The sequence below is a fragment of the Leptopilina heterotoma genome, unplaced genomic scaffold, assembly GCF_015476425.1.
Source record: "Leptopilina heterotoma isolate Lh14 unplaced genomic scaffold, ASM1547642v1 Lhet_1090, whole genome shotgun sequence".
In the NCBI taxonomy this organism is placed as follows: Eukaryota; Metazoa; Arthropoda; class Insecta; order Hymenoptera; family Figitidae; genus Leptopilina; species Leptopilina heterotoma.
This window is the reverse complement of record NW_025110827.1, coordinates 16,636-30,467: the sequence shown is the minus strand read 5'-3', so window position 1 is coordinate 30,467 and position 13,832 is coordinate 16,636. Positions and strand designations below refer to the sequence as shown.

The 13,832-nt window shown below is 31.3% G+C and overlaps 1 protein-coding gene across 5 annotated transcripts; it reads right to left on the bottom strand.

Annotated features, from left to right (window-relative positions):
• Positions 1–4,135: 4,135 nt before the first annotated feature.
• On the bottom strand, positions 4,136–9,204 carry LOC122503394 (ATP-dependent DNA helicase Q1-like). 5 transcript variants are annotated; one of them, XR_006301743.1, is made up of 5 exons: positions 7,360–9,204; positions 6,623–7,241; positions 5,885–6,504; positions 5,147–5,766; positions 4,136–5,028 (listed from the first exon to the last, which is right to left on the bottom strand). XR_006301743.1 is itself a non-coding variant. In XM_043613910.1 (4 exons), exons 2-4 carry the CDS (start codon positions 5,503–5,505, stop codon positions 4,820–4,822), a joined length of 495 nt encoding a protein of 164 aa, XP_043469845.1. In that variant the 5' UTR covers positions 5,506–5,766; positions 5,885–9,204; the 3' UTR covers positions 4,136–4,819. The 5 variants fall into 5 exon arrangements, 2 of the variants coding, with proteins under 2 accessions (XP_043469845.1, XP_043469854.1); XR_006301741.1 differs by having other exon boundaries at positions 6,623–7,978; positions 8,097–9,204; XR_006301739.1 differs by having other exon boundaries at positions 6,623–9,204.
• Positions 9,205–13,832: the final 4,628 nt, after the last annotated feature.

Here is a 13,832-nt window from a genome sequence, read left to right as displayed (position 1 = left end):
CCTTTTTTAGTGTGAATAAATTCTTTGAACAAAATTATCCTTTTTTTCTTAAAACTTCATTTCCCTTATGAATTTAGCTTTGTTTTACTTTGAAAATTCATTTCTATTATCTACATTTACTTTAAAATAGTGTTATATTAAGAAAAATGTTTTAAATGTCACTTCGTATACAAGCATCTATACACTTCTCATTACGGAAAAGGCTCGTATGAGAGTTTTCTCATATTTCTCATACGAGCTACCGAGCTCGTATACGAACTCCGCGGTCCGTGTATCGAATTTTTTTTACTGGGAAGGTATATAACTTAATTATTATTTAATAAAATTTTTAATCGCGTAGAATATAGTAAATTATAAGATAATGAGTGAGCAAGAGAAGGACAGATCAATGAACATAACCTAAAAATTAAAAACTATCCTTCTTAGGGTGGAGTCCCATGACAGCGTATTGCGTTGCGTCGTAATGGGAGAGAAAAAGACGCAAGTATACGTTTGCTGCATTCTCTCTCATTACAACGCAACGCAAAACGCTACCATGGAACTGCGGCTTTAAATTAATAGCACAGCCACACAAAAAAATAAAAAAGTTTTGATCTGGAGATCTGACATAACCCCAGAAAACCAATATGACGGGCACGTTTTTGAAAAATTTATCAGATTCGATTGAAACTCATTACTAGGGAGTTTTTGGGGTCTCTGATTACGAATCTGCCCCAGTAGCACGTAATATTGGGAACATACCTGTAACATTGCGGCAACATTGGTTATGTTTAGGCAGTGTTCTCACTATTGCTGTAATATTACGTGCTACTGGGGTGAAGTTATATTTTAAAAATTCGAAATGGCGGATCCAATATGGCGGACACGTTTTTAAAAAATTCATTGGATTTGCTTGAAACTCGTTTCTCGGGGGGTTTCAGGTTTTTAGGAATTTAAAAAAAAATTTTGTATAAAACTTTAATTATTTATAACTTTTTATTAAATTTTTTAAAATTCTTTTTGGGATATCATCACTTACAATAATAGATACAAGAAAATATAATTGGTTTTAATTTTCATGAATGTTGGTGAAACAAGGGACACATCATTGAGCCTTATTGTCAATTGTTATTTCGTCTTCTCTTATACAAAAAGTACCACGATACTATAAAATTCAATTGTTTCAGTTGTTTGTTAAAAAGTAGTTATTCAATTAGCAAAATATAATTTTTCCGAAAAACAATTTCTGTATAATATGTAAATTACACTAGTTTACAAAATTAAAAAATTTTTTAATCCGCGGTATTTCACTGTCATTTCTTATGTAGAATTTGCTCTCGAATCCGAATAAAAACAATTGAATGTTATTTGACATTCAATTGTTTTCATTTTGTTTTTATTGACTTTTTCGTGAGATTCTCGTTCTTATTAAGGCGATACAATAATAGTGACTGTCAATATAATGACTGAAAGTTAAATTAAATTATCACGGTGGGATTAAATTAACTTTAATCCAAAAATGCTTGCGTATCCAAATTTCTTTCTGATTTCTTTTCTAGGATGTCTCATGATAATTTTGAGCCAAAAAAGAAAAAAATCGCCAGGGCCGTATTAAAAAAACTCATTTTTCGATATTTTGAAAATATCAATTATCTTTTTTTCTAAGAAAGTAAATAATCTCCGCCACTGGTTGTCCACTGCCGAACATCATCGATGTCTTCGATATGCTGGGAGAAGTGGATTCTTATCCACTGCCAGACATGATTGACATCATGGATATGTTCGGTAGACCTTGTCGTGGCGTCGAGCCTTCTGAGTTTGTTAAGTTGCAGTTGCAGAAGGTCCTTTGATATTTTGAAAATATCAATTATCTTTTCTTCTAAGAAAGTAAATAATAGTAAGGTATTATAGGTTTAAATCATTTATATTAACATAAATAAACGGTCCATAGGTACTGAATTCTTTGCATCAATCCAAACCCATTAAAAAATTTTAAAAATGCTGAAGAATCCGTTAAAAAGTTGGTTTCTAAAACATTACTATTAAATATCCCATTGCATTTTAACCCATAAGGATCCACATAAAATTAAATAACGTTTTCATGACCACCAACATTCCAACATTCATGAAAATTAAAACCAATTATATTTTCTTGTATCTATTATTGTAAGTAATGATATCCCAAAAAGAATTTTAAAAAATTTAATTAAAAAGTTATAAATAATTAAAGTTTTATACAAATTTTTTTTTAAATTCGCAGTTAATAAGAATGAGAATCTCACGAAAAAAACAATTGAATGTTATTTGACATTCAATTGTTTTTATTGACTTTTTCGTGAGATTCTCGTTCTTATTAAGGCGATACAATAATAGTGACTGACAATATAATGACTGAAAGTTAAATTAAATTATCACGGTGGGCTTAAATTAACTTTAATCCAAAAATGCTTGCGTATCCAAATTTCTATCTGATTTCTTTTCCAGGATGTCTCATGATAATTTTTAGCCAAAAAAGAAAAAAATCGCCAGGGCCGTATTAAAAAAAAACTCATTTTTCGATATTTTGAAAATATCAATTATCTTTTTTTCTAAGAAAGTAAATAATCTCCGCCACTGGTTGTCCACTGCCGAACATCATCGATGTCTTCGATATGCTGGGAGAAGTGGATGCTTATCCACTGCCAGACATGATTGACATCATGGATATGTTCGGTAGACCTTGTCGTGGCGTCGAGCCTTCTGAGTTTGTTAAGTTGCAGTAGCAGAAGGTCCTTTGATATTTTGAAAATATCAATTATCTTTTTTTCTAAGAAAGTAAATAATAGTAAGGTATTATAGGTTTAAATCATTTATATTAACATAAATAAACGGTCCCTAGGTGCTGAATTCTTTGCATCAATCCAAACCCATTAAAAAATTTTAAAAATGCTGAAGAATCCGTTAAAAAGTTGGTTTCTAAAACATTACTATTAAATATCCCATTGCATTTTAACCCATAAAGATCCACCTAAAATAAAATAACGTTTTCATGACCACCAACATTCCAACATTCATGAAAATTAAAACCAATTATATTTTCTTGTATCTATTATTGTAAGTAATGATATCCCAAAAAGAATTTAAAAAAATTTAATTAAAAAGTTATAAATAATTAAAGTTTTATACAAATTTTTTTTTAAATTCGCAGTTAATAAGAATGAGAATCTCACGAAAAAAACAATTGAATGTTATTTGACATTCAATTGTTTTTATTGACTTTTTCGTGAGATTCTCGTTCTTATTAAGGCGATACAATAACAGTGACTGCCAATATAATGACTGAAAATTAAATTAAATTATATAATTGACCATCCGATTAAGAATTTTATGTTATATTTAAAATCAGAGGGTCAACTATGTAATAAAATTTCACTTTGACAGTCATTCAGTTTTTGTTGACAAACATGTATTTTTTTAAGCGACGGGTTATTGAATTATTTTACATGTCATGGCAAACAATTTGTTTACAAATGTCATTTGACAGAATGTTTACTTTGACAAATGTTAATTGTAAATACTGTTTTTATACTCTATTAACCACTTTTTGTAAGGTTATAAAAAATCTAAATTGTATTTTTATTTAAAAAATTGACTGTCGTTCATTCTAGTTAATTATTGTAATAATAAGCGATAGTCAATTTTTAGATCAAAATCCCTTTTGGATTTTTTAACTTTAGAAAAAGTGGTTATTAGAGTATAAAAACATTATTTACAATTAACATTTGTCAAAGTAAACATTCTGTCAAATGACATTTATAAACATTCGAAAATATATTTTATGGTCAGTTGAGATAAAAAAGGTTTGAGAAAATAACGTTTTCATGACAAAAATATTTTATTAATTTACATTTTGAAAAATTCAGCATTTGAATAAATGACAACTAGAAAATAATAATATTTGGATAAATAGCAATTTTGACAGTTCAATTTTCACCTTCTTTAGCATTGGAAGTTATACCAATTATTTAACATTATAATTAAATAAATTTAGGTTATTTTAACATTTGAAACTGTTAAATTAGATAAAATTATGATTATAACTTTATCAAAATCAGGATAAAACATTTTTTATGCTATAATGTTTTTAATAATTACTAGACTGAAATAAACTCACTTCTTAGTTAAAATAATATTGTACTTGTGCTTTTTATAGAATTTAGAAATCGTTACAACCTTATGCGAACGGAATTGACCTTTCAGAAATTCATTCGCTGTATTTACAAAAATGCATTTCCTTTCTGGATTCTCGAAATGTTCGATCGGATTAGAAATGACTTGTAAACATTTCTTTACACTGAAATCAGTAGTTTTTTTGTATGTATTTTTGAAACTGAACTTGACTCTTTTGATACAATTTAACAATATTGTCCTCAAATATTCAGGATCTGATTCCGGAAATATTGCTAATACATTCTCATACTGATCACCCTCGTCTACAACATCGTCTTCTGGATCGTCTTTAATTTCGTGAGCAATTTGATGATTCGAAACATTGGCTACTAATACTTCGACGAACATATGCAGTTGTTGTTCTTTTCCGAGTCTTGTGATATTAAGTGGAGGATTTATGCCCTTTTCTGTAATGAAATCCGAATCCGTGTTGGGAACATCGTCGATTTCATCTTTGATTCCAGGATAAATGTGATCACAACCTTCGGTTAATAATAAATTAACTTTATTATGACCAAGCTCGTACTAACGATTTTCACGCCGGCCGGTATCGATGTCTCTACCGTCGTTGTATGCACCGTAAAGTGCTGCCATCCATGCTTCGGTGGTCGTGTCGACAACTCGCTTCTCGTCACTGGCCCATCGGTTTGATATTAGGCGGCTTTCCGAATTCTCGACCCTAATCATTTTATGATTGTGAACAACAATAAACAATAAATTTTACTATCTTACGTTGCGTAATAGCAACCTACTTTTAATCCTCGTGCTCTCAGATCGGTTGTCAAGTCTTCAGCATCTTTTATTGTGGTGGTGTATATAATTCTGCTCTTCTTCTTAAATCTAGAGAAAAAATAAAGAGCGATTGGTAATAAAAAGAGTAGTTACTAATAGAAGCTAATACAGTTAAAGAATATTTTCAGACAATTCTATAAAAGTAGACAGTAATAAAGAAAATTACCTTATTTTCATTAGGTTTTCCATCATTGAGAGACAGACTTCTTTCTCGTTTGGTTTTCTTCGGACTTCATAGTAAGGGCAGTAAAGGTTTGGACGATTAAAAGAAAAATGAAGAATCAGACAGCCTCGAATGTCGAGCATTTTTTGGACATCGACGATTATTTTTGCAGGGACTGTTGCTGTGAGTCCTAGGAAAGGAAGACTGTTTTTGTTTTTCAGTATTCCTAGGTAATTATAATCGTTACTAACATCGTGACACCACCGACTGCAGCAGTGCACTTCATCGATAAAAAATCTGTCTAGTTGACCAATTTCGTATGCTTTTTGTAGTTTGCTCTTAAATCTTTTTGACTTTGTCATATATTCAGGGGTTAGGAAAACTAACTTTCATTTCACTGTCATGAACAACTTTGGCTGACGGCCAAATTTATCCTTTTACATTTTACTTATTCATGTTATGTAGCTAGACAAAGGAATGAAAAATAAAATTTTATCCTTATTTCGCTATCTTACGTTGCGTAATAGCAACCTACTTTTAATCCTCGTGCTCTCAGATCGGTTGTCAAGTCTTCAGCATCTTTTATTGTGGTGGTGTATATAATTCTGCTCTTCTTCTTAAATCTAGAGAAAAAATAAAGAGCGATTGGTAATAAAAAGAGTAGCTACTAATAGAAGCTAATACAGTTAAAGAATATTTTCAGACAATTCTATAAAAGTAGACAGTAATAAAGAAAATTACCTTATTTTCATTAGGTTTTCCATCATTGAGAGACAGACTTCTTTCTCGTTTGGTTTTCTTCGGACTTCACAGTAAGAGCAGTAAAGGTTTGGACGATTAAAAGAAAAATGAAGAATCAGACAGCCTCGAATGTCGAGCATTTTTTGGACATCGACGATTATTTTTGCAGGGACTGTTGCTGTGAGTCCTAGGAAAGGAAGACTGTTTTTGTTTTTCAGTATTCCTAGGTAATTATAATCGTTACTAACATCGTGACACCATCGACTGCAGCAGTGCACTTCATCGATAAAAAATCTGTCTAGTTGACCAATTTCGTATGCTTTTTGTAGTTTGCTCTTAAATCTTTTTGACTTTGTCATATATTCAGGGGTTAGGAAAACTAACTTTCATTTCACTGTCATGAACAACTTTGGCTGTCGGCCGAATTTATCCTTTTACATTTTACTTATTCATGTTATGTAGCTAGACAAAGGAATGAAAAATAAAATTTTATCCTTATTTCGCTATCTTTCGTTGCGTAATAGCAACCTACTTTTAATCCTCGTGCTCTCAGATCGGTTGTCAAGTCTTCAGCATCTTTTATTGTGGTGGTGTATATAATTCTGCTCTTCTTCTTAAATCTAGAGAAAAAATAAAGAGCGATTGGTAATAAAAAGAGTAGCTACTAATAGAAGCTAATACAGTTAAAGAATATTTTCAGACAATTCTATAAAAGTAGACAGTAATAAAGAAAATTACCTTATTTTCATTAGGTTTTCCATCATTGAGAGACAGACTTCTTTCTCGTTTGCTTTTCTTCGGACTTCATAGTAAGGGCAGTAAAGGTTTGGACGATTAAAAGAAAAATGAAGAATCAGACAGCCTCGAATGTCGAGCATTTTTTGGACATCGACGATTATTTTTGCAGGGACTGTTGCTGTGAGTCCTAGGAAAGGAAGACTGTTTTTGTTTTTCAGTATCCCTAGGTAATTATAATCGTTACTAACATCGTGACACCATCGACTGCAGCAGTGCACTTCATCGATAAAAAATCTGTCTAGTTGACCAATTTCGTAAGCTTTTTGTAGTTTGCTCTTAAATCTTTTTGACTTTGTCATATATTCAGGGGTTAGGAAAACTAACTTTCATTTCACTGTCATGAACAACTTTGGCTGTCGGCCGAATTTATCCTTTACATTTTACTTATTCATGTTATGTAGCTAGACAAAGGAATGAAAAATAAAATTTTATCCTTGTTTCGCTATCTTACGTTGCGTAATAGCAACCTACTTTTAATCCTCGTGCTCTCAGATCGGTTGTCAAGTCTTCAGCATCTTTTATTGTGGTGGTGTATATAATTCTGCTCTTCTTCTTAAATCTAGAGAAAAAATAAAGAGCGATTGGTAATATAAAAAGAGTAGCTACTGATAGAAGCTAATACTTAAAGAATATTTTCAGACAATTCTATAAAAGTAGACAGTAATAGAGAAAATTACCTTCTTTTCATTAGATTTTCCATCATTGAGAGACAGACTTCTTTCTCGTTCGGTTTTCTTCGGACTTCATAGTAAGGGCAGTAAAGGTTTGGACAATTAAAGGAAAAATGAAGAATCAGACAGCCTCGAATGTCGAGCATTTTTTGGACATCGACGATTATTTTTGCAGGGACTGTTGCTGTGAGTCCTAGGAAAGGAAGACTGTTTTTGTTTTTCAGTATCCCTAGGTAATTATAATCGTTACTAACATCGTGACACCATCGACTGCAGCAGTGCACTTCATCGATAAAAAATCTGTCTAGTTGACCAATTTCGTAAGCTTTTTGTAGTTTGCTCTTAAATCTTTTTGACTTTGTCATATATTCAGGGGTTAGGAAAACTAACTTTCATTTCACTGTCATGAACAACTTTGGCTGTCGGCCGAATTTATCCTTTACATTTTACTTATTCATGTTATGTAGCTAGACAAAGGAATGAAAAATAAAATTTTATCCTTGTTTCGCTATCTTACGTTGCGTAATAGCAACCTACTTTTAATCCTCGTGCTCTCAGATCGGTTGTCAAGTCTTCAGCATCTTTTATTGTGGTGGTGTATATAATTCTGCTCTTCTTCTTAAATCTAGAGAAAAAATAAAGAGCGATTGGTAATATAAAAAGAGTAGCTACTGATAGAAGCTAATACTTAAAGAATATTTTCAGACAATTCTATAAAAGTAGACAGTAATAGAGAAAATTACCTTCTTTTCATTAGATTTTCCATCATTGAGAGACAGACTTCTTTCTCGTTCGGTTTTCTTCGGACTTCATAGTAAGGGCAGTAAAGGTTTGGACAATTAAAGGAAAAATGAAGAATCAGACAGCCTCGAATGTCGAGCATTTTTTGGACATCGACGATTATTTTTGCAGGGACTGTTGCTGTGAGTCCTAGGAAAGGAAGACTGTTTTTGTTTTTCAGTATTCCTAGGTAATTATAATCGTTACTAACATCGTGACACCATCGACTGCAGCAGTGCACTTCATCGATAAAAAATCTGTCTAGTTGACCAATTTCGTAAGCTTTTTGTAGTTTGCTCTTAAATCTTTTTGACTTTGTCATATATTCAGGGGTTAGGAAAACTAACTTTCATTTCACTGTCATGAACAACTTTGGCTGTCGGCCGAATTTATCCTTTTACATTTTACTTATTCAAGTTATGTAGCTAGACAAAGGAATGAAAAATAAAATTTTATCCTTATTTCGCTATCTTACGTTGCGTAATAGCAACCTACTTTTAATCCTCGTGCTCTCAGATCGGTTGTCAAGTCTTCAGCATCTTTTATTGTGGTGGTGTATATAATTCCGCTCTTCTTCTTAAATCTAGTCACCAGTCATTATAAACTCTACCGCGTTGCATCGGTGGATAAACGCAAACTGCACGTGTCGCCTCTATACATGCCGAGATAGGTTGAAATAGGTAAAATTCATATTGCAGATTGTAAATTTTTATTAACATTTATTCGTGGAAAATGATTTCGCAGTAACTTCTCTTACTCCATCAGCACGATGGTTATATCCGACACGATTTGCGGCACAATTAGTTTTTGGTAAACGACCGTGTCTGTATTATGACCAAGTTCGTACTGACAATTTTCACGCCGGCCTGTGTCAATGTCTCTGTCGCCGTTGTATGCACCGTAAGGTGCTGCCATTCGTGCTTCGGTGGTCGTGTCGACAACTCGCTTCTCGTCACTGGCCCATCGGTTTGATATTAGGCGGCTTTCCGAATTCTCGACCCTAATCATTTTATGATTGTGAACAACAATAAAATATATTCTTCAGTTACATTTGTCATATCTACCTATTACTCTCTAAATCTAAATTAGTGCAAATTTAACTTTTCAAAAGTTATCTTATCATCGTTATCTCTCTTGACTTTGAATACCTACTTCGTTTGGTTAGTGAAACTATGAGGGAGTTTACATCGACAGGCATATATTTATACTCATGCGAGTAAAAGCGGATATTCCTCCACGAGAATATACTCGCGCCTGCGCAAACACGTAGTCAAGGCAAAGTCTTTCACTACACAGCTGCAGGCAAACATTGTGCACAGACGCGAATCTATTCTCCTGGAGGAATATCCGTTTATGCGCGCACAGGTATAAATAAATGCCTCTCGGTGTAAACTCCTTCTATGTCCTCAATGTGATAAATTAAAGACCACGTGTTGTTGTCCTGGAGTGCATTCATTTTATTTTTCATTGCTTGATTTCAACTTGCTTCTTGGTCCGATTCTTGTGCTTCCTTTCTTCTAACTTTTGTATGTCAGCATCAATTTATCCTAATTTGAAATCTATAACTATGATATCGTCTTCCTGGATTATTTCCTATTCGTCACAATTTATTGAATTTTTTAACGAACTGGCATCTATTTGTTACTGAGATTTTGTTGTTGGATATTTTCGCTCATGAAAGAAAAATCATTTTTTTATAAATCACAAATTTGTAAGGAATCGCTTAACATTCGGTACCAAGTTCGGTTGTTACAAATTAATATCTTTATTTACTCTCCCTGCACACTGCAAGGTTCGAGGATCCTCTATACATATTTTACATGAAACTTATACCTATTTACGGTTATTACAAATTTTCCAAGATAATGTAGAAAGTGAACATTTAGATTTTCCAATTCTTTTTCACTGACTTTTTTAGAGTCGTTTGACTTTTAACAGATGATAGACCGAATTGGATAATGGATATAATTTTTTAATTTAGTTTGAGTGAATCGATTTTTTGACTGTCGATGGAGATAATTGCATTGTTGCATTTAATGTTTCCTGTTTTAAATTCATTGCTTAAAAGAATGTTTGAGTTCCTTAATAAATCCTCAATCGGATTCAACTTTTTTTTCGGATTTTCACTGTCATTTGGACTACCTAAAACCAATGCAATTGGATGATAGTTGGTTGGATCTTCCTTTTCTCCTTTTTTAAAAATCATTTTTAATAATATTTTTGACCAGGTGTAAGGTTCTTCTTCCCTTTCCATGATTCTATTAAACAAATTTGTTAAATATTCAATACAGTTCGCAAAGAAGATTTAAAAAGACTCAAAAGGAGATATTGTCTAAACCAGGAGTTTTATAATTTTTGCTTCTGTTAATTGTGATTCCAGAAAGGGGTTGATGTCAGTCATAGCTTAGATATTTTCAAAAGTAAGAGAGAAAACTGCCAAATTTGACGAATTGCTTAAAAAAATAATACTACTTGTTCAATCTTACCACTTGTTCATCCTATATTTATTCACTACTTTCCAGAATGTGGAAAAATACCTAGCTCAAATTGTATATTGGATATAATTTTCAAATTTACTTTGAGTACATCCATTTTTTGACTGTCTTTCTTTCTGCTATTCAAAATGGAAATATTTTAACATTGAAAAGCTTCTAACATTATTATAAACATGAACACATTTATTAAAAACATTTTATCTTAAGAAGATTAAATTTTGTATACCTGAATTACATCAATTTTTCAGCAATCTTGAAACAAGCTTATATAAGATATATAAAATCTTAAAATTTTAGAGGATTTTTATTAAATTAAGAAAATGAACCGCCGGCGACCAAAAGGGCATACGCATGACTTTTGTCGGCCCCGTGTACAGCGATTCTACGGCTGCGCGAGGGATCAACGAAAACCGTGCGCATACCCTTTTGGTAGTCGGCGGTTCAAATAGAAAACAGAAAAAAGAATTTTAGTAAAAAAGAGAACTATAATAACAATGGTATTTAGTTACATTCAGTGATAGTTTTAATCAGTTGATATAATCCATTTGGTTGTTGAAATAATTTGAAATAATCTTATTAAAAGAAAAAATAATTTTTTAAATTCAAACATATTTATTTTCATTAAATTTTCATGATAAATCTACACCATATCATGTTTTATATATTTTCTAGAATAGTTTTTAGTAAAAAAAATGTTCCAAATTTTTCGAATATTTTTGTCTAACTTTTACGTCCTGCTTATTCTAAGAAAAAAATTACAGGTTAATGCATATAAATAATTTTTATTCTGTAAAAAATTACCTTTAAAATAAGCTAAAGATTATTAAAAAGAGTTCATTATTTTAGAAATTATTCAAATTTTTGTAAAACATTGAAAATGAGAATTTTTTTTGAAGAATATATTGAAAAAATACTGACCAAATGACTTCCGTAAGGTCTTATTCATTTCAAAATTTTATCATCTTTCAAAACATATACCGAAAAAAATAGTTTTCATAAATTTTATGTTAAAAAATTTCTTTCTTTCCTTTGAAAATGGGTAAACTCATAATTTTGGCCGGTACTGTAAATATTTCACATTGCATATTCCGAAAGACATAAATACAACAAGCTAAACTTAATTAATAACTTTATGTGATAAATCTAAAACAAACATCCCTGTTTCATTACATAATCCCTTACACAGGACCACAAAGAAAAATTGAGGTGGATATGTTCTAAGCATAGGTGGCCTTTATGTTTTTGGGGTTGATGATTACGATGTCGGTGTCCGTATGACCCTATCACGTCAGCACCAAGGTCAACTCAAGGTCATACACCTTATTTTGCAATATTTAATTTTTTTGACCCCGTATTCGGAAAAAGTCGAAAATTTTACGTCCAAATACGTTTTGACTATTTTTATAAACCAACTTTTAAAGGTCAATTGAAAGTCATCTTGATGTTGGAAAAAAGAAATATTTCGAATTAAGGTTTTTGACCTTGCTGCTGACGAAGTAAAGTCATATGATCACCTGGATTGTAATTTGCGACCCCAGAAACATAAAAAGCAATTTTTTTTAAAATCCATTCTAGGTGACTTTCCGGACAAGAGAATGAAATCAAGATTTGACCTTCTAGATGACCTTCAAAGGTTGGTTTAGAAAAATGGTTAAAACGTATTCGGACGTAAAATATTCCGCTCTTTCCGAATCCGGGGTCAAAAAATTAAATATTGCAAAACAAGGTGTTTGACCTTAAGTTGATTTTGATGCTGACATGATAGTGTCATATGGACACCGGCATCGTAATCAGCGACCACAAAAAACATAATGTATGTTCAGAATATGTCCACCTTAATTTCCCTTTGTGGTCCAGTGTTATTAATACTAACATTTCTAATAAGCATTAAAACAGAATTAATTCTTGAATACAATTCATGTGGAGGCAAAGAAGGTGGAGAGAGTGTGTATAATTATTCTGGTAAGAATACATCAGTAAATTTTCCATTATCACAATTTTCAGTAGAATCAATACTTTTATATATTTTTACACATTTACTGTCTACGAGACACACCACTCTCTTATTAATATCATCAATGTGAACGTTTCTAGGTGCTAGAATTGCACACTCCGACAAATCCTTCAATTTATTCTGTTGTATGAACTGATAACATTCCCCTAGTTAAAAACCGGACTATTCATAAATAGAAAAAATTTTGTTCCTAATTTGTAATCAATTATGTATAAAAATGTCCCTTATAAATGATACTTGATTAAATGTATCTGTACTTGCACCAGTCCCTATGATGTTATTAACAATAGAAAAAATTTACAAAACGTGACAAGATTTTTAGTGGCTTGGTTCTTTTCCAAAAAGATTTCGCTGTTAAAAATCAGTTTTTACTATTGTCCAGTAATTGACAAACATTTAATTTTAAGAATATTGGAAAAATTTGTACATTTCTGTTTCTGTATAATTATAACTTGTTAATTTTTTTTATTTTTTTTAGAATTATAAAATTCTTTTTCTAAAATGTTCAGAAAATAATTCCGACCCATAACCACGTTTAGTGGTCTACACTGGGCCATTTCTCTCCTAGTCCGGAACTTTAATTACATAATTTAATGTTCCGGACTCGGTTCAGCAATTTACAAACATTCAATTTTGAGAATAATGGAATAATTTGAACATTTTTATTTCTATTGCTCTGTAATTAATTGTTGTTAAATTTTTTCTTTGTTCTGAAAATTGATAATTCTTTTTAAAAATGTCCAGCATATAATTCTGAGTAATATCCACGTTAAGAAGACTTCTCTGGTCCTTTTCCATCCTAGTCCGGAACTTTAATTTTATAATTTACTGATCCGGACTCGGATAGACTTGATCCAATGAAGACTACTCAACGTGAAATTTATTGAGAATTGTATTAACCGATTAAAGCGAAATTTAGCAGTCTTTTAGGTATTAATTCAACTTCAAAGCTTAGACATATTTGATTAAAAAATATTAAATCGAAAAAAAGTTATGGATTTTATAAAAATTATAAATTATTATAAATTATAAATTATCAAAATTAATTAATAAATATTAAAGTTAATAAGCCTTTATTTTTCTAAACCATTGTTAACATTTTATATTTCAACTGAAAATTCCAACACTTATTTAAAAACACTCAGAGAAAAAGTTTTGTTGTATTAACCAAACAGTTTAAATTAACCTAT